At 52.1% G+C, this 21,892-nt stretch overlaps 7 protein-coding genes across 7 annotated transcripts; 4 read left to right on the top strand and 3 right to left on the bottom strand.

The window, feature by feature from the left end:
* Positions 1-7: 7 nt before the first annotated feature.
* On the bottom strand, positions 8-2,956 carry BDV14DRAFT_194668 (uncharacterized protein; the record flags this gene model as incomplete). Its single annotated transcript, XM_073771972.1, has 4 exons — positions 8-285; positions 363-755; positions 1,197-2,243; positions 2,536-2,956. 4 exons carry the CDS (start codon positions 2,954-2,956, stop codon positions 8-10), a joined length of 2,139 nt encoding a protein of 712 aa, XP_073633842.1.
* Positions 2,957-3,464: 508 nt separating this feature from the next.
* BDV14DRAFT_162186 (uncharacterized protein) lies at positions 3,465-4,905 on the top strand (the record flags this gene model as incomplete). Its single annotated transcript, XM_073766860.1, has 2 exons — positions 3,465-3,841; positions 3,906-4,905. Coding segments are annotated over exons 1-2 (884 nt in total), but the record flags the coding sequence as incomplete, so codon positions are not given.
* Positions 4,906-5,050: 145 nt separating this feature from the next.
* On the bottom strand, positions 5,051-7,098 carry BDV14DRAFT_4242 (mannose-1-phosphate guanylyltransferase). Its single transcript, XM_073776741.1, has 4 exons — positions 6,517-7,098; positions 6,386-6,442; positions 5,154-6,320; positions 5,051-5,105 (listed from the first exon to the last, which is right to left on the bottom strand). The coding sequence occupies exons 1-4, from the start codon at positions 6,574-6,576 to the stop codon at positions 5,079-5,081; spliced, it is 1,311 nt and encodes a 436-aa protein (XP_073633840.1). The 5' UTR covers positions 6,577-7,098; the 3' UTR covers positions 5,051-5,078.
* A 624-nt stretch (positions 7,099-7,722) lies between these two features.
* Positions 7,723-10,212, top strand: BDV14DRAFT_194665 (putative dynamin GTPase; the record flags this gene model as incomplete). The annotated part of the gene is made up of 3 exons (XM_073771971.1): positions 7,723-9,771; positions 9,819-9,960; positions 10,016-10,212. The coding sequence occupies 3 exons, from the start codon at positions 7,723-7,725 to the stop codon at positions 10,210-10,212; spliced, it is 2,388 nt and encodes a 795-aa protein (XP_073633839.1).
* Positions 10,213-10,703: 491 nt separating this feature from the next.
* BDV14DRAFT_206615 (lysine--tRNA ligase KRS1) lies at positions 10,704-12,814 on the top strand (the record flags this gene model as incomplete). The annotated part of the gene is made up of 2 exons (XM_073774939.1): positions 10,704-10,925; positions 10,992-12,814. 2 exons carry the CDS (start codon positions 10,704-10,706, stop codon positions 12,621-12,623), a joined length of 1,854 nt encoding a protein of 617 aa, XP_073633838.1. The 3' UTR covers positions 12,624-12,814.
* Positions 12,815-14,750, bottom strand: cox15 (cytochrome c oxidase assembly protein cox15). The gene is made up of 2 exons (XM_073776724.1): positions 14,179-14,750; positions 12,815-14,117 (listed from the first exon to the last, which is right to left on the bottom strand). The coding sequence occupies exons 1-2, from the start codon at positions 14,556-14,558 to the stop codon at positions 13,007-13,009; spliced, it is 1,491 nt and encodes a 496-aa protein (XP_073633837.1). The 5' UTR covers positions 14,559-14,750; the 3' UTR covers positions 12,815-13,006.
* Positions 14,751-14,977: 227 nt separating this feature from the next.
* BDV14DRAFT_186536 (mRNA capping enzyme-domain-containing protein) lies at positions 14,978-21,663 on the top strand (the record flags this gene model as incomplete). The annotated part of the gene is made up of 6 exons (XM_073770825.1): positions 14,978-15,488; positions 15,673-16,360; positions 17,916-19,304; positions 19,361-19,527; positions 20,073-20,850; positions 20,919-21,663. The coding sequence occupies 6 exons, from the start codon at positions 14,978-14,980 to the stop codon at positions 21,661-21,663; spliced, it is 4,278 nt and encodes a 1,425-aa protein (XP_073633836.1).
* Between the last annotated feature and the right edge of the window lie 229 nt (positions 21,664-21,892).

Below are 21,892 nucleotides of genomic sequence, written 5' to 3'. Positions count from 1 at the left end.
CCGTAGCTCAACCATACATCCCATCCCACTCCTCCTCATCATCCTGTTCAGCAAGTTTCTTCCTCTCCTCAATCTTGTCCCGCTCCTGCTTCGCAAAGTCCGTTCTGTCCAGCGGACACGTCCCTCTCAGCCTCAACCAGGGCCTCACGCACTCCAAATCAAACAGATGTGTCGGGTGACATGGTAGTCGCACGACGAGCGGGTACTTGTCGTCTAGGAAGGGATTGCTGCATATAGGGCAGGACTGGCCGGGTTTAAGGGATGCGCGTGGCACGCGGTCGAGGTCTGTAGACACAAAAAAGCAAAATTAGCACTGGCTGTGTCCGGCATGAATATATATTGGAAAGAACGAAAAGACATACCATCACAAAAAGCCTCACTCGCCCCCTCAACCTCCGTAGGCGGCGTCTCAGCCTCCCTAAGCAGCGTCTGAATCATCTGCGCAAGCAAATCATCGCCGTGAACGCGAATCGGCGTGCCGTCGGGATTCAGCGTCGGAAAGCTATCTGCTTGTGCGCCTTCACCTCCTTCACCAGGACCACCTGCGCCTCCCTCGCGCCGCATGATATTCAGCGCTTCGGCGAGCGAGTAGAATGCGGCGCTGATGTCGCCGGGAACAGGGACGGCATGGGGGCGGGAGCGGGCTTCGTCGGAGGAGATTTCGGAAAGGGTTGCGAAGAAGGTGGAGAGGTCGGGGCGGCGGCGGCGGGTTGTGAATTGTGGTGTTGAGGGGTCTGAGGAGAGGTTGTGCTCGACTAGATGGAGTGTTAGCTGTGCGCGCTGTGTGTGTTGTGCTTGGATGGGGTTTTAATGAGGGGTGAGATTGGTCGCTGCTTGCCTTCGTAGGTGGACATTGTGATGAAGGGGGAGGACAATTGTCCTCTTGTTGCCGTCGCTTGTGAACAGTCACGAGCAAGAAGTAAACAGAGGTTGGGAATTTGGTGGGTGAGTGTGAGAACGAAGATATGTCTTGGAATTGGACAGGTGGGATTTATGAGTCGGAGTTGGTGAGGGTCCGGATTGCTTTCTGCGGGGAGGCAGCAGCACTGACGCGTTGGGGCTGCCGAAGCCACGAGAATCGCCTCAACCTCGAACTATCCTAACAGTTGGCTCAGAATGCCCGAGAAACGTATGTATCCTATTTGCAATATGTCCATATTTTCAATAACTAAAATCTTCATAAACTACTTCCCTACCAGCTAACCAATTAAGCACGGACACTTTCAAGGCAGGACTGCCACAGAAGTACCATACGCCGGCGAGCGAAAGATCCAGATCTTGAGGCTCTATCCTGCGGCATTGAACCTGTGCACCCGATTGCTTCAGATGAACCAGTTCAGTCTCAGCCCCGTCGCTGTCAAGGTCAGTACCAGTGACAAACAACCAGGTTGACTTGGGCAGATCTGGGAATCGCTTGAAGGTGTCCGAAACCAAGGCAATGTCCCTGACAGTAATAGGCCAGAAAAGCCGGAGATTATTGATGTCGATGACAGGAAGCTGAGCAAGAAGTGGTGTAATCCCAATTCCTCCAGCTATAAATGGCAGAATACCACTACCTTGTACTGGTAATTGGAAGTCGCCTCCAAATCCTTTCAGAGGTACCTCGAGGCCAGCCCACTCACTGGTTTGAAACAAGCAACGAGTCACGTTGCCGTGTTTGCGAACTGTAATCTCAAACTCCCCATTCGGAAGACCGCGACCCGGATCAGACGAAATCGTGAAAGTCCGGACGTAGTCGTCATTGAGACTCAATGGATCGTCGTCCATCATATGGCTGTAGCCCATGTCAAGCTCATCATAGAAAGACAGCGTCAAATATTGCCCTGGCATCCATGACCCAGTTGATTTCGGGTCTGATATTCGAAATCGAAAGCGACCAATCGACGGCGTGATCAATTCCTTTCCGATCATTGTAGCTGTGACGGAAGATTCGAGATTGCCCAGAATCGCCGCAGACAGTTTCTCCGATGACAGATATCTGACATTAGGATTATATGGAGATGGGTTGCTAGAGAGATCTCGAAACGAAAGAGCTTTCTCGACATAACGAGCTGCGGTGACGGTCACGCGGACCGCGATATTTGAGCGAGGCAGAACAGAAGACGCATCCTTTCCTATTAGTATATCGGTCCTACCTGCGACAAACAATGCGTTGCCCGTATCGAAATCCGGGAAGATATAGCCCGCCAGCGGGTTCGTTTGAAGGTTCCCAAGAGTCTGATATAGCCGATTCCCAGAGTATTCTGGATAGACCAGCACTGCCCCGCTTGCTTCAATTTGAGGAAAGTCGCACAAAGCCCAGGGAACCACCACGAATATTAGTGTCCAGACCCTGCGTTCCATTTGAAGAGCAAATGAAGAAACAATCTGCACGATTTAGCAAGTCAATAGCGCCAAGTTGTAGCTGAAAGGTTTCCGATATCAGCTTCGGATCAGGTGAAGAGGGGACAATGTGTTTCGCATTCAGGTACTTAGGACAGTTACCTATAGAATGCGTCAAAAGATTTGTTTTTGTTGACAAACGCGCATACATACCGAGACTACCATCTACATGAACTGTGAGATGGGCGTTCGCAGCACGGATACGCTCATCTTGATCGGTGACGCCCAGCGATCCAGCGGTTATCTTGCCAAACAGCTTAACTCTCCTCCGATGTTCTAGGTCGACAGCAAGAAACGAAACTGCTTTCCCATGGCTCCCCGCAGAATCAAGCAACAGACTCTCGACAACGAGATCGTAAGCCTTCCCGACGGGTGTCTTGATATCGAAACTGGATGTCGACGTTGGAGTCGCAAGTCCCTCCTCCCCACCCCAGAGAGAGCACCAGGGTCTTCCGTCGTGATCTAGAGCTCCGACAGCAAGTAGTGGAGACCGTTTCATCAATAGCCCTGCGCCAGGACTGAGAAAGGGCACTGTGGGATTGTCCTGGTAGGGAACGCGCAGCAGCTGGTGCATTTTGGTTTCGCCATCATGCCAGGGTACAGAAGTAGTTAGAAGAGTTGCCATGGCGAGAGAGGTGCCTGCAGGATGCGATCAGAGCAGACGGTGAGCCTGTAGGAAGAGGTGAGGTCGTTGATCTGAAGTTCTGGACTCGGAATGTGATGTGGGGAAGGAAGCTGAACACGAGCCGCGCCGTGAGTGTCAGTCATTGCGACAGTGTGGCAGCAGCAACAATTCCTAGTATACCTTGTAGTGCTTGCATCGCGTTTGATGTTGGAGATATCTTGTAAAGTATGGTACTTGGTCCCATAGTTCAGCGTGATCAGATAACAAGTCAACGACTAGACCAAGACCAAAACCCCAGAGTTGACGTTGTTTCAGGCTGCGTGGGCAGTGGAGGCGCGCTGCGTGGCCGGTGGAGCCCCAGCGAGGCTTTGCCATGGCAGCGCAGCAGATCAGATCACCTTAAAATAGAAGAGAGTAGGGCTGATCTGTTTCTCTGTTTCTCAAATAACTTCCTTCTTGCTGGCGAAACCTTTCTTCTATTTTACGAAGTCACGAGCAACGAAGAACGAATACCAGTTGTGGTTGTCATGCTCAAGGCCTAGACGACCGTGCATTCTTGTTGTTTACTACGATCGATCCGAAGTATTTGACCCCAGGCATCCATCTATCAACCGATCTGGCAGCTTTCAACTCAACTCTTTACGACACAACCAGTCGACTGCCGCAACCATGCGTCGCAGCAAATCCGTCAAGCCATCTGAATATCCGGCGCTACCATTTCACATCATCCGGTTCATTCTGTTCGTCTCATCGCTCCTCGTCGCTATCGTCCTCGCGGTCTTCGCATACAATCTCCACAGCGCCGACCAGAAGTTCCCTTGGGCCTTCCTCGTGGTAAGCTCACCTTCTATCCATATCCTCTATCATCAATTTCACCATACTAACAAACTCCCAACAGCTCATAATAGCCGCCTTCCTCTCCCTCCTAAACCTCGTCCTAACAACAACCCTCCACTGCTGCTACGGCCTCTCCCCGCGCTTCTCGCTCATCACAAACTCCACCGTCTTCATCATCTGGGCCGTCGCATTCATTCTCCTCGCCTGGTCCGTCTCCCACACAATTCTCACAACATGCAACGCCACATACTGGGCAAACTCAACCGGCATCCGCGTCTGCCACACCTTCAAGGCCCTCTTCGCATTCACAATCATCGGCGCCGCGGCATTGATCACCTCAATCGCACTTGATATCATTGCGTACCGCCGCTCTACAAGACTAGGAGAATACGACCCCATGGACTACGGCGCCGGAATGGGAATGGACGGGCACAATCTAGCCGCATACAAGCACGACCGAAACAGCAGCGTGATGTCTGCTTCTTATCCCCAGGTTGGAGACGACCACGCGCCGCTTGTTGCGGGGCCACGCTACGAGAATCTCCCTGCGCCGCCGGCGCATTATCGTGGACGGAGCGAGGAGATGGATATTTCTGAGTCAAGGCCGTTGCATCAGCCGCCGCCTTATGCGAGTAATGCGGCGCTGAGCGGGGGATACTCGGATGAGGTGCCGCCACCGGCGCCGCAGCATCAGCAGAATCCGAGGGCGGCGCGGATGAGTGCTTATGATAATACTTATGGGTATACGCAGCAGACGAGTTATGATCCTTTGGCGTATAGGTAGTGGATTTCAACAAGTTTGAGGTGATTGTTTGGCTTTGGAAAAAAAAAACGGACTGTGGCTTTTCGTGTTCGTTTTCGATGAAGGTAGGTTTGATTTCCTTGGATATGTTATGTTAGAGCGTGTTTGTTTTTGAGGGTTCTCGACACTGCTAGTCGGTGGTATGTTTTAATTATATATCTCTGTTTTGTGTATCTAGCTCAAGCCAGCTTAGTTCAGCGAGCGAAATCTATATGGAGCCAATATCAATGAAACGAATCAGACCAATAAAGAGTGCAAGATTCTGTACGAGACCTTTTCAGAGCAGAGTAGGTTTGAAGCGACTGATGCACTCAGCAGATTGTCCACCGCATGTACTTTTAAATATCTTGGCAGAACTACGTATGAAAGTGAAGTGAAACGTCAAAATGGTAGTATTATGTTGATATAATGGAAATGCCTCGCTTAAATGCCTTACATGATGACTTCGTTGGCAACGTCCTATATCTTGTTAGTTGGGGTGACAATTACATGAATGAGCAAACTTACACGCTTGAGCTCCTTGTACGGCAAGCAAACACAGTTCTGAACCCGGACTTCGTCGCCAACACCGCACTCTTTTCCAAGAATTGTGATGCTCTGCACCTTGATGCCGTTCTTGATAATGCTGGTGGAGTGGCTTGATGTCGGGATCGGTGTTCCCTCGACACGGGCCCAGGCGCCTACTCGCCCACTCCACCCGATGATGGCGTGCATGACGCATGCATCGTGTTTGATCTCTGCATCTTCAAGGACAATTGAGTCCTTAATACGAGCGCCAGCGCCGACGACGACGCGAGGACCAATGGAGACATTGGGACCCAGCTTCGCCGTTGGGTCTACGCTGGCAGAGGGGTGGATGAAGACAGGAGGAACGATGGTAGCGGAAGGAGGTGTGAGCTCATCGGACTGGGCCTGGAATGCTTTTTGGAGGTAGAGAGCGTTGGCCGGGACGGCAGACCCGGCAGTCTTGATCTGGCGCCAGAAGTCTTTTGTTTCGTGGACGAAAAAGCGGTTGCTGTCAGCGAGGTCGGAGAGGATGTCTTGCTCGAGACGGAGGACTTCGGTTTGTTGTGAGTCGTCGTCAGCGACGAAGGAAGACTCCAAGTTATCGGAGGAGGGGTATGAGAGCAGGCGGGGACGAGTTGTTCGGCGCTTGATGGTGCTGCGGATTGAGGGGAAGATGCATTCGGTTGCAAAGAGGTAGACTCCGCAGTTGATGAGGTTAGAGATGTGCGATTCCGGCTTCTCGACATAGTGAAGGACACGCTTAGTGTGGGAGTCGGACACAATGCATCCAAAGTTCGAAGCCGCATCGTTGTGGACTCTTGTTCCTAGAATGACAGCCTCCGCGTTTTTCTCCTCAAACAGCTTCAGCATCTCGCCGAGCGGGAAGGAGCAGCAGACATCGGCATTGAGCACGAAGATGCGCTCCGGCTTCCCCTTGAGGATAGGGTCGCGGAAGTGGTAGAGACCTCCGGCGGTGCCTAGCGCAGTGTATTCTCGCAGGTATGAAATTCGGAATTGGGGGAATTCTTTCGCGGAGTCTTTGATGAAGTCGCGGAAAACGGACTCATCGTAGTAACCAATAAGAATAACTTCATGGAGCTCGGGGATCTTTGCGAGGGCCTTGAGGCAGTGGTTGATGATTGGGTGGCCGGCGACTTCGAAGAGAGGCTGTGGACGAGACTGGCGTTAGGCCCTTGCATTGGAGATGGCAAGAATCTGGGGAAATCACTAACCTTGGGGACATCAAGCGACAAAGGACGGAAACGAGTTCCTCTTGAAGGGCCACCCACCTAGAAACATTCCGCGATTAGTCTCAGTAAGGGGGAGCAATATTTGCAGGGCTGCAGAGTATCGGGGAACGTACCAGGATTACAGCCTTGGTGGAGGCCACGTTGGTGTGTTCCCGGATAGGCACCTGAAGCATTGTGGATGATGAGGGGTAGTGGTATGAAACTGGAGAGGAGGGCAGGGCAGAAAGAATTGGTTAAAGAAAGGCCAAAAGAAAGAGAAGCGCAGCGGCAAGAACAAAGACAGCAGAAACAAGGTTGTACTGGCGAAAAGATCAGGGGAGATCTAGTGTTGAGGGGCAGTGACTTCACCGTCTCCGTCAGTCAGTTGTTCTGCCTAAGGCCCACAGCTGGCGCTCCAGACTCAGGTTCAGGAACTTCAAGATCTCAACTACGAACCAAATTATACCCCCATTCTGGGGATTTTATTAGAAACTTGTGGCTCAGAGCTATACTGGGGATGTAACCCTGGTCGCCGCATTTGGAAAATCAGGCACCGCATTGTTTGTGCCTGATCCCTCAGGTGTCAATCTTCAAATGAACTATGGCCTCGTCAACGGCGTCATGATGCCCAGTCCGTTCTGGATATCTGTTTAGCCAGCTGATGTTGACTCTCTCACGTGCCGTGCTCTACGATTGAAACTACCCCTTTTTAGTTTGAATGAGATAGGTTCGTCATCACAATATATGCCTCTCCCTTTAGGACCAGCATAGTAACACCATGTAAACATACGTTCTAGTTCTATTTTCCTGTGAATAGCTCCAGCTCAGTCTCTGGCGGTAGCTCCAGGCAACGGCCTGAGAAAGCTGTGCTATTTCTTATCTTAGTTACGTTACTCTCTGAAGGTAATAACGCTTCTTCCCTCTTCGCCCACGGTCTTCAGTCCTGCATCCATTCTCTTGCCAGCTCCATCTCTCCAGTCCCTCCTCTCATCTACTCACCTGTCTTTCTTCAACTCCAGACAATCACTACTCTTTCTTTTATCTTTTTTTTCCATTCTTGCCTATCTTGCACTTTTCTTCTCCACCAACCTGCGACCCAGTGTTTCTCTTCCCGCTTCGAGTCGATCCGACAGCAGGCATTTCACGCCATACGGCCGAGTGTCCAACACACATGGCGATAAGAGAGCCTTCTCTTCCCATTCGAGCATCCACGCCTTTGGTGAAAGCGGAAAAAGAAGCGCTACAACAGTCAAGTTCCAGTAAATGACCCTCCTCGCTCCACACTATCAAGGCCCGTGCCTAACACATTGATGGTCACAGCTGCATACTCAACTCCAAGCATGGGACCCGCCGCTCATACCAGCTCTTCGGAGCCGCTGAACATATTGGCATCTGACATGACCATGTTGGTAAAGAAGATCCAGGATCTTCGCCACCTCGGCATCGAAGACTCCCAGATTACGCTCCCCAAAATCTGTGTCATTGGTGACCAGAGCACCGGAAAGAGCTCCCTAATTGAGGGCATGAGCGAGATCAAGGTTCCAAGGAGCGCTGGCACTTGCACTCGGTGCCCTATGGAGATCAATCTGTCAGATGGAGAGGTCGGCCAACCATGGACTTGTGGTGTGTACCTTTCCCGAAAGTATATGTATGATGGATCGCGAAAGATCAGCAAGCCAAAGAAGAATGAGCCTTTGGGACCCTGGCATGAGCAAGAGCGAGAGGACGAACTGTTCATTACGATCACGGACAAGAATCAGACTGAGGAAGTTATCCGATGGGCCCAGCTAGCGATCTTGAACCCAGGAAGTCCGACTGCAAACTACGTTCCTGGGCACAACTCCGATACCGACGTCCACCATACCCAGGTCAAGTTCTCGCCAAACATCGTGAGACTAGACATCTCTGCTGCTGGGTTTCCGAATCTCTCTTTCTACGATCTTCCAGGGGTCATCAATCAGGTCGAGAACGATGATGAGCGTTATCTTGTCAACCTTGTCGAGAATCTCGTGAAAGACTACATCTGTCAGAAGGATTGCATTGTGCTCCTCACGATTACTATGACCGACGACGTCATGAACAGCAGTGCTGCCCGCATCATGCGAGAAGTTCGGGGGTCAAGCAAGAGGGCGCTTGGTGTCCTGACGAAACCCGATCGCTTTGACCCCAGGGAATCTCATGCACGATGGGAAGAGATATTGCAGGGTGACAAGTTCAAGCTTGGGCACGGATACTATGTGGTTCAGAATGACCCGGATCCATCCGTTGAGCATTCTGCAGCCCGACAACAAGAGGAGAGATTCTTCAACTCTGGCGCATGGTCCAACGAACTCGCTGCGTATCAAGACAGATTTGGAACCCGACGCTTGCAAACCTTCCTGTCCGGTCTCCTCTTCCAAAAGATTCAACGATGTCTTCCGCGCATCATCTCGAAGATAGACGATAAGGCCGAACGGATCGACGCAGAGCTCTCTACGCTCCCGGATCTTCCTTCCGAGAATGTTCCTTATATCCTGTGTGGCTTGTTGTATACGCTCAAAGACCAGATTCGCTGTCACATTGATGGTGGATCAAGAAAGTATCCGTTGCAGAAGCTATGGCTCAAGGTCGCCGAGGACTTCAAACGTGCTTTGGTCAAGACTCGTCCAACAGTGAAGCTTCTGTCCGAGTCGGAGCTGCAGCGGGTAGCTGTTGACGGCAACGAAGACTCAGAATGTGAGGTGGTCCAACAAACTCCCATCAAACGCAAAGCTCCTGGAGATCCTCCTGCTCTTAATCCTTCTGATACTGCAAGAGTGACTAAGCCATCAGGATACCATACTTCATCTTTTGACGCATTTGTTAGTCCTGCGAAAGTCTTTAGCTGGGAAGAGATTCAAGAAACCAATTCGGACTCTGCGAGCGCTGGTATACCACAGCAAATCAACCCCAAAGCACTTGAGGTCATGGTCAAGATATCTGTTCAACATTGGAATGGTCCCATGATGGCCTTCATTAATGCCAGCCACAAGCTTGTGAGCACGATGCTTTTGAAACAAGTTGAAAAATGCGTTGTTAAATACCAGCAAACAGAGCTTTACCGGCAGCTTCGAAAAATAATTGAAGTTTACTTGCAAAGTCTCCGGGTTGAACATTTGGAGCATACGGGTGAGATCTACCAAATTGAGTACAACAAGCCTTTCACAATGGCCAATTCCGCACTTGTCAGGGCCATCGACGACGCCCAGAAGCTCCTTGAAACAAGCAGGCTCGATGCCCGTAAGAGGCAATTCCTGAAAAATATGGGAAGATGGCCGGACGATGCGTCACGCAGGGAGAATGAAATGAGGAAGATTGGTGTGGCCGAACTAGGCGTTGACAGATTCGCTCAGGAACTGAAGATCATGGCAGTGAGGCGTCTATCTCTTTCTGAGGTTGCAAAGCTTACTGTTTTTAGGAAACAAGAGGGTACTACGAGGTAGCCAGTTCGAGATTCGTTGATTCCATCTGCCAAAGCGTGCATACCAAGCTCTTCTTCAAATGCCGCGAGAACCTGGTTACCGTGATCGAGAGGAACCTCGGGATTTACAATGAGAACGGTATGTCGCCCTCCTTTACAGCGGGGATACCGAGAAAGAGCTGACGGTTTCTTAGCCGTCGAGAGATGCAATGAGCTTATGGCGGAGGACCCTGAGCGCCAGCGTCGAAGGCAGTATCTTGTCAGGGAGAAAGAGAAGATCACCAGGGCTCAGCAGTGGCTGAACGCTGAGAATGACACAAGCACTGAGCATGAGGACGACACCATGGATTTCGAGTACGAAAGCAAGACACATGTCCCCGATGAGATTTGAGTTCTCCAAAAACCCTTGGATTGCTCCTTCACTTCCAGAGCCCTATTCTGCCTTGATTGCCGATGCCGCAAGCTCCATGGCGGGGTGAAGTCTTTATCGGCATCGAAAACCCCACTTCGCTGCCCGTGCCCTAAGCCCTGCTTGATTCTGGTTTCGGTCGAAGGTTCATGACGGGCTGCAAGTTTAGGATTATGGAAGGATTTGAATGAGGATAATATGCAAAAGAATCTTCAGGTCAATGTTTTGTTTCTAGAAGGTCAGGAAGGAATTCAATGTGATATGGTGATTGCCATGACTCAATCGGTTTTGTAGTTCTGAGGACCCAATGACAGCCCCGCGGTGACTCCCGCCCAAAAAACTTCGGCGCGCTTTCTCCATCTCCCATCTCCCACTTCGACTTCAGAGAATACTCCCTTTATCCACTTTCCCTAGCTTTTACTCGCACTTTCTGAAGCGAGTAATTAGGAAGTCGGATAACTCAGCTTTTTATCATGTCCGACGCTCAACCCGTTAAGGAGGCCGAGGCCGCCATGGCCAACCTCTTGCTCGATGAAGTTACTGGCGAGAAGGTCTCCAAGACCGAGTTGAAGAGACGCCAGAAGCAGCGTGAGAAGGACGCCAAGAAGAAGGAGAAGGAGGCTGCTGCCCCTCCCAAGACTGCTGCTCCCAAGAAGGTCTCCGCTGAAGAGGAGGAGGCCAACTTGACCCCCAACGTAAGTGGTCTTGTGCCTCTTTGATCGGAATCAAGAATGATGTCTAATTGTACTTTCTAAATCTAGCAATACTTCGAGATCCGCAGCAAGAAGATCAACAAGCTCCGCGAGTCCAAGAACCCCGACCCCTACCCCCACAAGTTCCAGGTCACCAACGACCTCCGCGAGTTCCTGAAGGAGTACGAGAGCCTCGAGAAGGGCGAACAGAAGCCCGAAACACCCGTCCGCATTGCCGGTAGAATTTACACCAAGCGCGCATCTGGTGCTAAGTTGATCTTCTACGACATCCGCGCCGAGGGTGTCAAGGTGCAGGTTGTGGCTCAGGCTCAACACGTTGCTGAGGGCGGTCCTTCGTTCGAAGACCAGCACGAGCACCTCCGCAGAGGTGATATCGTCGGTATTATCGGTTTCCCTGGTCGCAGCAACCCCAAGAACCGTCCCGATGGTGAGCTCTCCATCTTCGCGACCGAGGTCATTCTCCTCGCCCCCTGTCTTCACGCCATTCCCTCCGAGCACTACGGTTTCCAGGACAAGGAACAGCGTTACCGCCAGCGTTACCTTGACTTGATCATGAACGACAAGTCGCGCAACGTTTTCGTCACTCGCTCCAAGATGGTCACATACATCCGCAACTACTTCGACCAGCGGGACTTCGTCGAAGTGGAAACCCCCATGATGAACGCTATCGCCGGTGGCGCCACTGCTAAGCCTTTCATCACTCACCACAACGAGCACGACATGAACCTGTTCATGCGTGTTGCCCCCGAGCTGTACCTCAAGATGCTCATCGTCGGAGGTCTCGAGCGTGTCTACGAACTTGGCCGTCAGTTCAGAAACGAGGGTGTTGACCTTACCCATAACCCTGAATTCACCACTTGCGAGTTCTACTGGGCTTACGCTGATGTTTACGACGTCATGAACCTGACCGAGGACCTCGTCTCCGGACTTGTCAAGCACATCACTGGTAGCTACGAGACCACCTTCCACACACAGACCGGTGAAGAATACAAGGTCAACTGGCAAGCTCCCTGGAAGCGCGTGGAGATGATTCCCGCTCTCGAGAAAGCTACCGGTGAGAAGTTCCCCCCTGGCGACCAGCTTCACACCGCCGAGACCGGCGAGTTCCTCAAGCGCATCCTCAAGAAGACTGGCGTCGAGTGCTCACCACCCCTCACCAACGCTCGTATGCTCGACAAGCTTGTCGGCGAGTTCATCGAAGAAACCTGCGTCAACCCCACATTCATCACCGGCCACCCTCAAATGATGTCCCCTCTCGCCAAGTACCACCGCCAGAACAGGGGCCTCTGCGAGCGTTTCGAGGCCTTCGTCTGCAAGAAGGAGATCGTCAACGCCTACACCGAGTTGAACGACCCCTTCGACCAGCGTCTCCGCTTCGAGGAGCAGGCCCGCCAGAAGGACCAGGGTGACGACGAGGCCCAGATCATCGATGAGAACTTCTGTACCAGCTTGGAATACGGTCTGCCTCCTACCGGTGGTTGGGGTATGGGTATTGACCGTCTGGTCATGTTCTTGACGAATAACTACAGTATCAAGGAGGTTCTTGCCTTCCCCTTCATGAAGGAGGACAAGTCCGCTGCCGACCCCAAGTCTGCTGCCGAGGTTGTTGGCATCCAGCCCCAGCCTGAGGAGGGTATTCGTGAGTTTCCTCTTCAAATCACAAAGCAGACGTCCAGCTAATTGTCAATCTCTGCAGCCCACAAATAGATGTTAGAAGCCGCAAAGCTCACGCAAAAATGACGCCTCTTGATGATATTCCATGATGAGCCGATTGATCTATGAAAAGAGATAAACTATGTTATCCAATATATCAGATTCCTGTTATTCACCTTGCTACCACTCGCGTAGCCGTGTGCATAGCGACAGACCTAGCTTCTAACGATCTGTAGCTAGAGTGTAGAACGATCAGGCTGTTTATGAGCAGTCAGGTGTTGGTGAAGAAATCGTGAGTCTATATGATGACATATAATAGCAGTAATTTACAGGAGATATAAGTAGAGATTTAATATACAGCAAGCGGTCTCAAAAACATATGTTCTTAACCGCGGAAACCAAACCCTGGTTCATAGCTTAGGGACGTGGCGCGTAGCAGTTGACACCGAGTGTCCACGCGCCTTCGCAGCCATTTGCAACAACTTCGCCGTTCTCGAAGGGTGCCAGATGCGGCTACCCAAAACAAGAACCCAAGTCAAGAGGAACAAGCTTCCGGCCTGGTGAGCCGAAGCCAATGGTGTAGGGACGAGGTAGAGCAGAGTCGAGAGACCAAGACCAACTTGCAGACAGGCAAACCCAAGAACACCGTGCATGCCCTTCTTAGCGGCACGGGGAAGGAGGCGCTGCATGTTTCCTGATCTGCGCGTGTAAGCGAAGAGCGCGATGATGGATGTGAATGTTGTCATGGCGAGAATGCGGTGGTCGAGCTGGACGGTGGAGGGGTTCTCGAGGATGTTGCGCCACCAGAGGTCAGAGCGGTCTTCGTGGCGGGAGTAGCGGGCGTCGAAGAGTTCTTCCATGGGTGGTGCGAGGCCTTTGCCCATCCATGGGAACTCGTTGTAAATAAGACCGGCGTCGAGGCCGGCGACAAGGGCGCCTGAGAGGACGGTGACGAAGACGAGGGCGGCGAGACCGGCGATGGAGCGGCGGAAGAACTTGAGCTTGGGGTCTCTGAGTTGATCAAGAAGCTTGATACCGGCGTCGGGGTCAGAGAGGAGGCGATGAGAGCGGAGAATAGCGAGACCGTTCCAGAGCATTGCGCTGTAGCAGGCGAACGCGGCACCCAGGTGCGCAGTCAGGCGGTACTGACTGACACGCGGGTGACTGCCCGGAGCGAAAAGGTCGTCCTTGAGTCCTGAAGCAACCATCCACCAGCCGATGAATCCTTGGAAGCCAATCAAGCCTGCAATGCCACCGAGGCGCAACGCCATCGGCTTGCTGACCTTCTTCCTAGCAACAAAGTAGATAGCCGGCAGGACGAACGAAAGACCGACGAATCGGCCCCAGAGGCGGTGGATCCATTCCATGTAGTAGATAGACTTGAATTCAGAGAGGGTCATCGTCGGGTTCAGAAGCTGAAATTCGGGGGAAGCACGGTATTTCGCGAATTCGGATTCCCAGTCTTCAGCGTTCAGAGGAGGGAGGGATCCGGTGACGGGGCGCCATTCGGTGATACTCAATCTACATGTCGTGGTTAGCTCAAGATACCACGGGTCGAAAGTTGCTTGTAAAGAGAACATACCCAGATTCTGTCAGGCGTGTGAGACCGCCAAAGACCACGATACCAAAGACACTGGCCGCACTGCCGAGCAACCAGTATGCGACGCTCTTGCTGCTAACATCCGGGAAACTTGACTTCTTCGTTTCTGATTTTGTGCCATTTGCAGCAGCAGAGTCGGAAGCGCATCGCGCAAATGCCTTTCTCGCTTTACTTCTCAGAGAGGACGCATCGATTCGGTTTGTGTTTCGAGGAAGGGTGACGGAGGGGGTGCGGAGAGACGTTCGGGTGGAATAATTCTGATTCTGGGTTCGGACGAGGCATTGGCGGCAGGTGAATAGTTCTTTAGACAGTCGTGGTGCAACCCTTCTGAATAGAAGGGCTGAGTTCCCCAGGGATGCCATGGTTATGGCAATGATGGAGGGTTGTCCTATCAAAGGGAAAATTGTCAAATGTCGCGCTCGGAGAATGCGGCGATCAGGTCGGAAAGCCGAGAGCCCCCTCGGAACCAATCAGATTGTCAGCATTTGTTGCGTAGGATCATACGATGCTTGTATCAGGGTTGCATAAAGACAGGAAGAAATGGTGAGTCGCAGCCAATGCTCATCATATTATAAACTAAGCCCAAGAAGGCACAGTAGTCTTTCAGTCTTTGAAGATGCAGCTCATCTTTCACTTTTTGCGAACAAAGGTTGTAGAGTGCCTGAGGCAGAAGCTGCCCCGTTTTAGCTTAGCTTAATTCAGCTCCGACTGCAGTTCCGCAACAGCAGAACATCTCGACTCTCCATAACACTGGCGGCAGACCCCTATTACATTTTGAAAGATGTCCTATGCACTCGAGACGAAGAAGCGCAAATTTCACCGAGTCCTCGAATCTCTCACCAAGCCAACAAACACCGAGTCTTCCAGCCGAACCGCCGACCCTGCGGCAGCTCTCGAGCATGCCTCGTCCGCGAAACGAGCTCGTCTGAGCGGGAGCGATAACATTTTGGCCTCAGTACGAAAAGACATTCTTCGAAAGGATATTCTCAAGATGTCTCGACCTGATTCGCGCTCTTCGTCCGTATCCTCGCAGTCTCGACCGAGCTTCGTTCCTTGGGATCGCGAGCGCTTTCTAGAGCGGCTAGAAACGTTTCGTCGGGTGGATCGATGGTCGCCCAAACCCGCCGCGGTGAATGAGGTGGAATGGGCTAAACGCGGATGGATCTGTACGGATGTCGCTCGTGTTACGTGTATTAGCGCCTGTGGGGGGTCCGTCATAGTCAAGATCCCGGACGAACTCGATGAGTTAGATGGCTACGATGGGGATAAGATACAGGAAAGAAAGGAAGTCCGTAAGTGGAATGAGTCGCTTCAACATTGTCAAATCCTGATGGTAGTCAGGCGCCAAGCTTGTACAGGAATATATAAACCGGATTGCTGAAGGACATGAGGAGAACTGCCCGTGGCGGAACAAGGGCTGCGATGGTTTGTTTATGCTCCCACCTCGAATGTGATTGCTTGGCTGACAGTTATAAGCAACTATTCATCGGTTACCTTTGAAAAATCCGGACACCGCAATCTCCAGCCTACAGGCACGATACTCACATCTAGTTAAGATGGCCGATCAACTACCGAGTCCAGACTCCCTACAGACACCTGAAGGCTTCAACGCGCAGGATATCATATCAATCTTACCTGTAGGGGCTTTACAAGGGCCGGAAAATGTACGCGAGAGTACAGAGATACAGCAACCAGACAAAAAGAACAACCAGGATCATGCATCACAACCTCAAGACCAAAGTGAACCCCCGATAAACGAAGCTGCATTGACCCTAGCATTCTTGGGCTGGGACTCTGTTGACGGATCTACGAATCTACTCGGCTGCAGCGCGTGCTTTCGACGCCTGGGACTTTGGATGTACAAACCCAAGGACAAAGACGATGGCCTCGACGTTGATCCGCTAGATGCAGCCAACGAGCATATGGAATACTGTCCATGGATCAATGGCCGGGCCCAGAGTGGTACAGGAAAGCCATCCGAGAAGACAGAAACACTCTATAGTGGATGGGGACTTTTGGCCCAAGCCGCCAAAGTGAAGCATTATCGACAAGTACGGGCAAGTACACCCATAAGCAGCCGGGCTGGATCCGAGGCGCCTTCCATGGACGACCTATTTGTCGAGGGGCAAAACGACGATGCGAAGAAAGCCAAAGACCGAGAGTGGTGGGCGAAGATTCGACGGATGAGACAATTGCTGAACGTCAAGTCTCCGAAGAGCAAACTGCCGACAGCCCGATGAAATTCCTTTACAGGCCCTCTTATCTTACTTCAAAGGTTCGATTCGCAAGCGCGGCGTTCCAATGGATATACGAGTTATCTTCTCTTGACCACACTTTAAGGCCTCAAGCCTCCGCGCTCACTTGATGGAAGCCATTCCATTTGGCATCGCTTCGCGCAACGTTTTTTCCGGCTAGTCTTGGAAAAAAGTATTGGAAACTTGAACGAATTCAGCCCCGCCGAAACCATAGGATATATTGGAGTATGGGTTAACAAACACTCCACGCTTTGCCTACGGTTCTCCATCGCACCCGAGCCCGGGCGGACTGGTGGCAGCAGCCAGTCATCTTGAGGTCTCTTATCGCACATACTTTCCATGAAATTCAAAGAATCCACCTACAACGGACATGGAGAGCATATACATCGTCCTACATCCCAAGCAAGACACGATGACCAAGCAACGGTGCGTCTCTGCCTGTTGACAATCAGCAGTCTCCGCATGGCTTGAGATGAGTTGAGAGAGCCTAGACTCCCAAGCTGTTTCACGACACAAGCGCCGTGTTATCGGATGATACCCAACGGGAGGGTGAAGGCACAGCCACCGCCATATACCGCAGCGTCATGTCTATACCAAACAAGAATCAAGAAATATCAGACAACCATACCCTTGCTTGTGTACTTTGTATCATTTCGTAGCGTAGACATGTAGAAAATGGTGCAAGCAAACGCACAAAGAAGTTGATTGTATCCCCGGCCAGGCAGATCGACTGCCGGAAATGGAAAGGGGAAACATGGTTGATCCTCAAGCTCGACCAACAAATCCAGCTCGCCTCGGTGATCGCGCTTTCTGCTCGAGTTTCTTCATATTCTCCTCGATTTCATCGCAGTCGCAGCTTTGAGTTGTTCCGCAAATTATGGGCTTTCGTCCACCATGGCAGATGAATACAAGCCGGAGCGCCGAGTTAGTGGAGGCGCCATGTATGACGCCGCGCGGGATAGCTGGGATGACCATCACATCAACCAACCTCCCTCTCCTCAGTATCCTGGCCAACCTCGAGTCAACGCAGAGGTCAATGATTTTTCACCTTCGGTAAGCTTTTAACTCTGCGTGTGAGGGATTCGTCAAGGAAGGTTTTCTCAGCCTCTGTTTTAAATTCTATGTGTTTTACGACACACAGAGTGACGGACTCGAGGACGCAAAAAGCTCCAGTCGATTGACAATAGCTGATCACTTTTCGGTCATTGTACTTTGATGGATGTTTCGCTAATCTATGTGATCTGGGCGTTCTAAACAGCTTGCCAACGATCCCCACTTAGCAACAAAACCGGAGTTACAGAACCCAGCTCACGTTTCTCCATCGGAACAACCTCAGCTACCTGCCCTACCTCCCGAACGACCAGAAATCCGAACCAAAGAGCACGAGATTGATCGCAAACCACCTCAACCCGAAGAGAAATCTAAGGCACACCCCATCACTGCAGCCATGGACTCACCGCGTAGCCGCGAAGGCTCGAGGCCAATTGACACTTCCGCGGAGAGAGCTGAGAGTCGTGGCTTCCCCGGCGCAGCTCTCCACGATCGAGACGGCTCCCCGGATGACAGAAAACGAAAGCTACCAGAAGAAGAAGATAGAGACCGCTACGGCCCCAAAAAGCGAGTTCAAGAACGACACCAGAAGCGAAGAGCTGGCCCAGCGCCACCGTCCGCATACTCGCGACGCGATGCGGAAGAAAATGCCCGTGCTCCTCCTCGCAACCAGCGACGATCGCCGTCTCCGCCTCTGCCCCCTCGTCGTTCACCTACACCGGAAACACAAACGCGGCAGCGGAAACGGCCTGGCGGTGGTGCACGCAGGGGCCTCGTGGACCCAGAAACCATTCGCAGGAGACAGGAAGAGAGAGATCGTGCTCAGCAAGATGATGCTATGCGGTACTCACAAAGCCGGGGTGTGTCCGATATTGTTCGGCAACATTACAACGCAGTGCCTCAGCGCGGCAAAGAATGGCGAAAGACCGATAGCAAGATCAAAGGCTTGCGTACTTTCAACAACTGGGTCAAGAGCACCCTTATACAGAAGTTTTCACCGGATGAGGAATTTGTTGCCCGGGTTGTTGATAATAAGGATTGGGCCAACGGCGCTGCGCCTCCGCCTATGGAGGAGAAGCGACTACTGGTGATTGATTTGGGCTGTGGTAAAGGCGGAGACCTTGGTAAATGGCAACTGGCGCCCCAGGCCATCGATCTCTACGTTGGGCTTGATCCTGCCGATATCTCCATCGACCAGGCACGCGACCGCTACGCTCAGTTGAGAACCGGTCGGGGACCTCGTCAACGTCGCGGCCCTCTTTTCCATGGAGAATTTGTGATCAAGGACTGCTTCGGTGAATGGCTGGGGGAAGTACCAATCGTACAAGAAGTTGGAATAGATCCTAACGTTGGACCTGGGGGCAACATCATGAGCTCGCGATGGGGTTCTGGCGGGTTCGACGTTGTCGCATCTATGTTCACAATTCACTATGCTTTCGAAAGCGAGGAAAAGACGAGACAGATGCTACGTAATGTTGCTGGATGCCTGAGGAAGGGCGGCCGCTTCCTTGGAGTTTGTCCCAATTCCGATGTCATCAGCTCAGAGGTCGCAAAATTTCACACTAAACGCAAGGAGAGCGAGGCTGCTGAAAAGAAGGAAGAGGCTGAGCCTGAAGACGGAGAAGTTGAGGATGACGTGAAGAAGGCGGAATGGGGTAACTCGATCTACCGTGTCCGTTTCCCTGGTGCTACTCCTGAGGATGGTGTTTTCCGGCCACCTTTTGGATGGAAGTACAGTTACTTTATGGAAGAAGCTGTTGAAGAGATCCCTGAATATGTTGTTCCTTGGGAGGCTTTCCGAGCGTGAGTACCTATCTATATCCCCCCTCCAATTTACCTTTTCTGACCTTTTTGTTCAGATTGACCGAAGAGTACAACCTCGAGCTTCAGTACCGAAAGCCTTTCCTCGACGTATGGCGCGACGAGAAAGACAACTCGGAGCTTGGTCCATTGAGCGAGCGGATGGGGGTCCGGGATAGGACCACTGGCGAGCTACTGATGACAGACGAGGAGAAGGAAGCAGCAAGTAAGTTCTCCCATCGTCCTGTGTTGGCCACCAACTAACCTATTAGGTTTCTATCACGCATTCTGCTTCTACAAAGTCTAGTAGACGGGGCTCAGCACAGAACTTGTATTTTACTTCATTTATTATGGACTTCGGGGCATGTATCATAAAGAGTCTGGTTCTAGGTCTACATAATTCACGAATATCTAAATAGACAATATTATGGGCCACTCTTTATTCTTCTCATGTTCATCGTCGGAAGACTGCAAAGAAAGTGAGGCCTCAGGCACAAAAGCACCAAATGCGGCACTAATTAAGCACCCAAAACAGGCCTAGCGCCATCGCGTCGCGCCCCGAGTCAACAAGTAATGGAGGTTCCCTCTCCCACTCAAAGAAACTCCAGTCTAAGCCAGAAGGCGCTCGTTTCCCAAAGCGCCCGTCAAACCGAGGGCTAGTATCCAGCGATTTCGCTTTAGATATTCCCCAGGGAAGAAACCACAATATCAAGACATCCTCCGCCTGGCGCGTCCTCTCAACCACAAAAATGCTCTCCTCAACACCCGCAGGCCCATCCCGCCATCGCCACCCCCCAAGCTCCTCACGACACCATCGCGACCGCGACCGTGATCGTGAAAAAGAAAGAGAAACGACTGCCCCCCGCCGAGCGGGATCCCCGCCCCTCCCCTCCTACGAAACCCCCATTGCACCCCTCACGGAGCCCGGCCGCACAGCATTACAAGCTCTCCTCCGCTCGCAGGGCCTGCGGCATCTAAAGACGCACATCCAGCATGCCGAGAAGAAGATTTCGGATTGTGCGGGGGAGATTAATGATAGACTTGCGGATGCGAGAATGCGGGAGCAGAAGATGAGGGATAGAAGGGAGAAGATGAGGGAGAGGGATGTTAGTCGGGGTATGACTGAGGGTGGTGATGCTGAGGGAGATGGTGAGGGGGAGGCGGATGCCGAGGCGGTTGATGAGGGTGATGCCGAGGGGGAAAGGGTTAGGGATTTGGGTGAGAGTGTTGGGGTTGTTACGGGGAGATTGGATGAGATTATGCGGCGGACGATTGACTCGGAGGTTAGAGTTGATGGATTGGTTGAGACATTGGGGAAGTTGCAGGAGGAGGTTGAGGTTGCTGCTGGGAATGCGCGGCAGCAGCAGAGGCAGAGGCGGCGGAGACGGCGGGAGCATGAGGAGGATGGTGAGGATGAGGGCGGAGATGGACTCTATGAAGCTTCGCCCGAGCCTGAGGTTAATGGCGATGAGATCTCCTTGCGGAATAAGCTTGAGCAGCGCGTGGCTGAGGACCAAGCGAAGTACGATGACATGACATTGACTGAGCGGTACGTTGACCTGAAGAAACACTCCTACAAATCTCTATCACAGAACTAACACCTCTACGAACAAACAGCTACACAAAGAACAACTCCTACATCGGCTTCTATCGAATAATCCATGACTCCAAGCATCCAGGCGAAGACATCCCACCAGTCCCAAACGCAAACACCTGGTTCGCACACCTTGAAGACCCCACCGCCGCCTCCCGAAAACGCCGCTCCTCCTCCTCTTCCTCCATCGCACCAGCCCGCTACACGCGACACCGCGTCGCAGCGCGCGACGCAAACGATGACTCAGATGACGATGACGTCGCCATCGAGCGCGAGCGCATCTCGCTAAGATGCCCACTTACACTCCTCCCCTTCCGCGACCCCGTGACCAGCACAAAATGCCCACATAGTTTTGAGCGCGAGGCTATAACGTCTATGATTGGCTCGAGTGCTCGAACAGTACCCGCGGCAACATCGTCCTCGGGGCGTGGTGGAAGGAAAATCCGCGCGGTCAAGTGTCCTGTTTGCGAGGTTGTGCTGACGAATAATGACCTTCGCGAAGACCCGGTGTTACTGCGCCGTGTGAAGCGTGCGGAGGACGCGCAAAGACGGAGGGAGGAAGAGGATGATGATGATATCAGTGTTAGTGGGAGGAGGAAGAGTGGAAGGGTTGAACTTGGGAGTGATGACGACGGAGATGGGAATGGGGATTCAATGGCTGTTGGACATGTCCGGATTAAACAAGAGAGGGCAAGATCAATTAGCCAGTTCGCGAGCCAGGATGTTGCTACGGAGAGTGAGACGGGTGATGAGGATGACGAAGAGTAATACGTTATCCTCATTATACAATGGCATAACAAACCGAGCTACCGTATACCCTATCGACATATGCTCCATCCCTCTATTGGATCTAAGTGACGAGTGTGAAGTAAGCGAGCCATCCTTGGGCATTCTAGGATGTGCCTGCCTAATTTGTCAATGTAGAGGTCGGTCGCTCCTGCCATTCTAGAAACAACGCAGTATAGCACCATGCGAGGAAGGTGCGATTGGGAAGACA

Source organism: Aspergillus stella-maris, assembly GCF_047715825.1.
Source record: "Aspergillus stella-maris strain CBS 113639 unplaced genomic scaffold BDV14scaffold_1, whole genome shotgun sequence".
In the NCBI taxonomy this organism is placed as follows: Eukaryota; Fungi; Ascomycota; class Eurotiomycetes; order Eurotiales; family Aspergillaceae; genus Aspergillus; species Aspergillus stella-maris.
This window is presented reverse-complemented; position numbering and strand designations above follow the sequence as displayed.

What these genes read in the sequence shown, in the direction of transcription:
- BDV14DRAFT_4242 (XM_073776741.1), bottom strand. Translation starts at nt 6,576, where the DNA reads ATGCTTCAGGTGCCTATCCGGGAACACACCAACGTGGCCTCCACCAAG. An exon ending in CCACCAAGGCTGTAATCCTG is followed by an intron (nt 6,443 to 6,516) that starts GTACGTTCCCCG and finishes GAATGTTTCTAG; the next exon opens with GTGGGTGGCCCTTCAAGAGG. An exon ending in CGTACAAGGAGCTCAAGCGT is followed by an intron (nt 5,106 to 5,153) that starts GTAAGTTTGCTC and finishes AACAAGATATAG; the next exon opens with GACGTTGCCAACGAAGTCAT.
- cox15 (XM_073776724.1), bottom strand. Translation starts at nt 14,558, where the DNA reads ATGGCATCCCTGGGGAACTCAGCCCTTCTATTCAGAAGGGTTGCACCA. An exon ending in ACACGCCTGACAGAATCTGG is followed by an intron (nt 14,118 to 14,178) that starts GTATGTTCTCTT and finishes CACGACATGTAG; the next exon opens with ATTGAGTATCACCGAATGGC.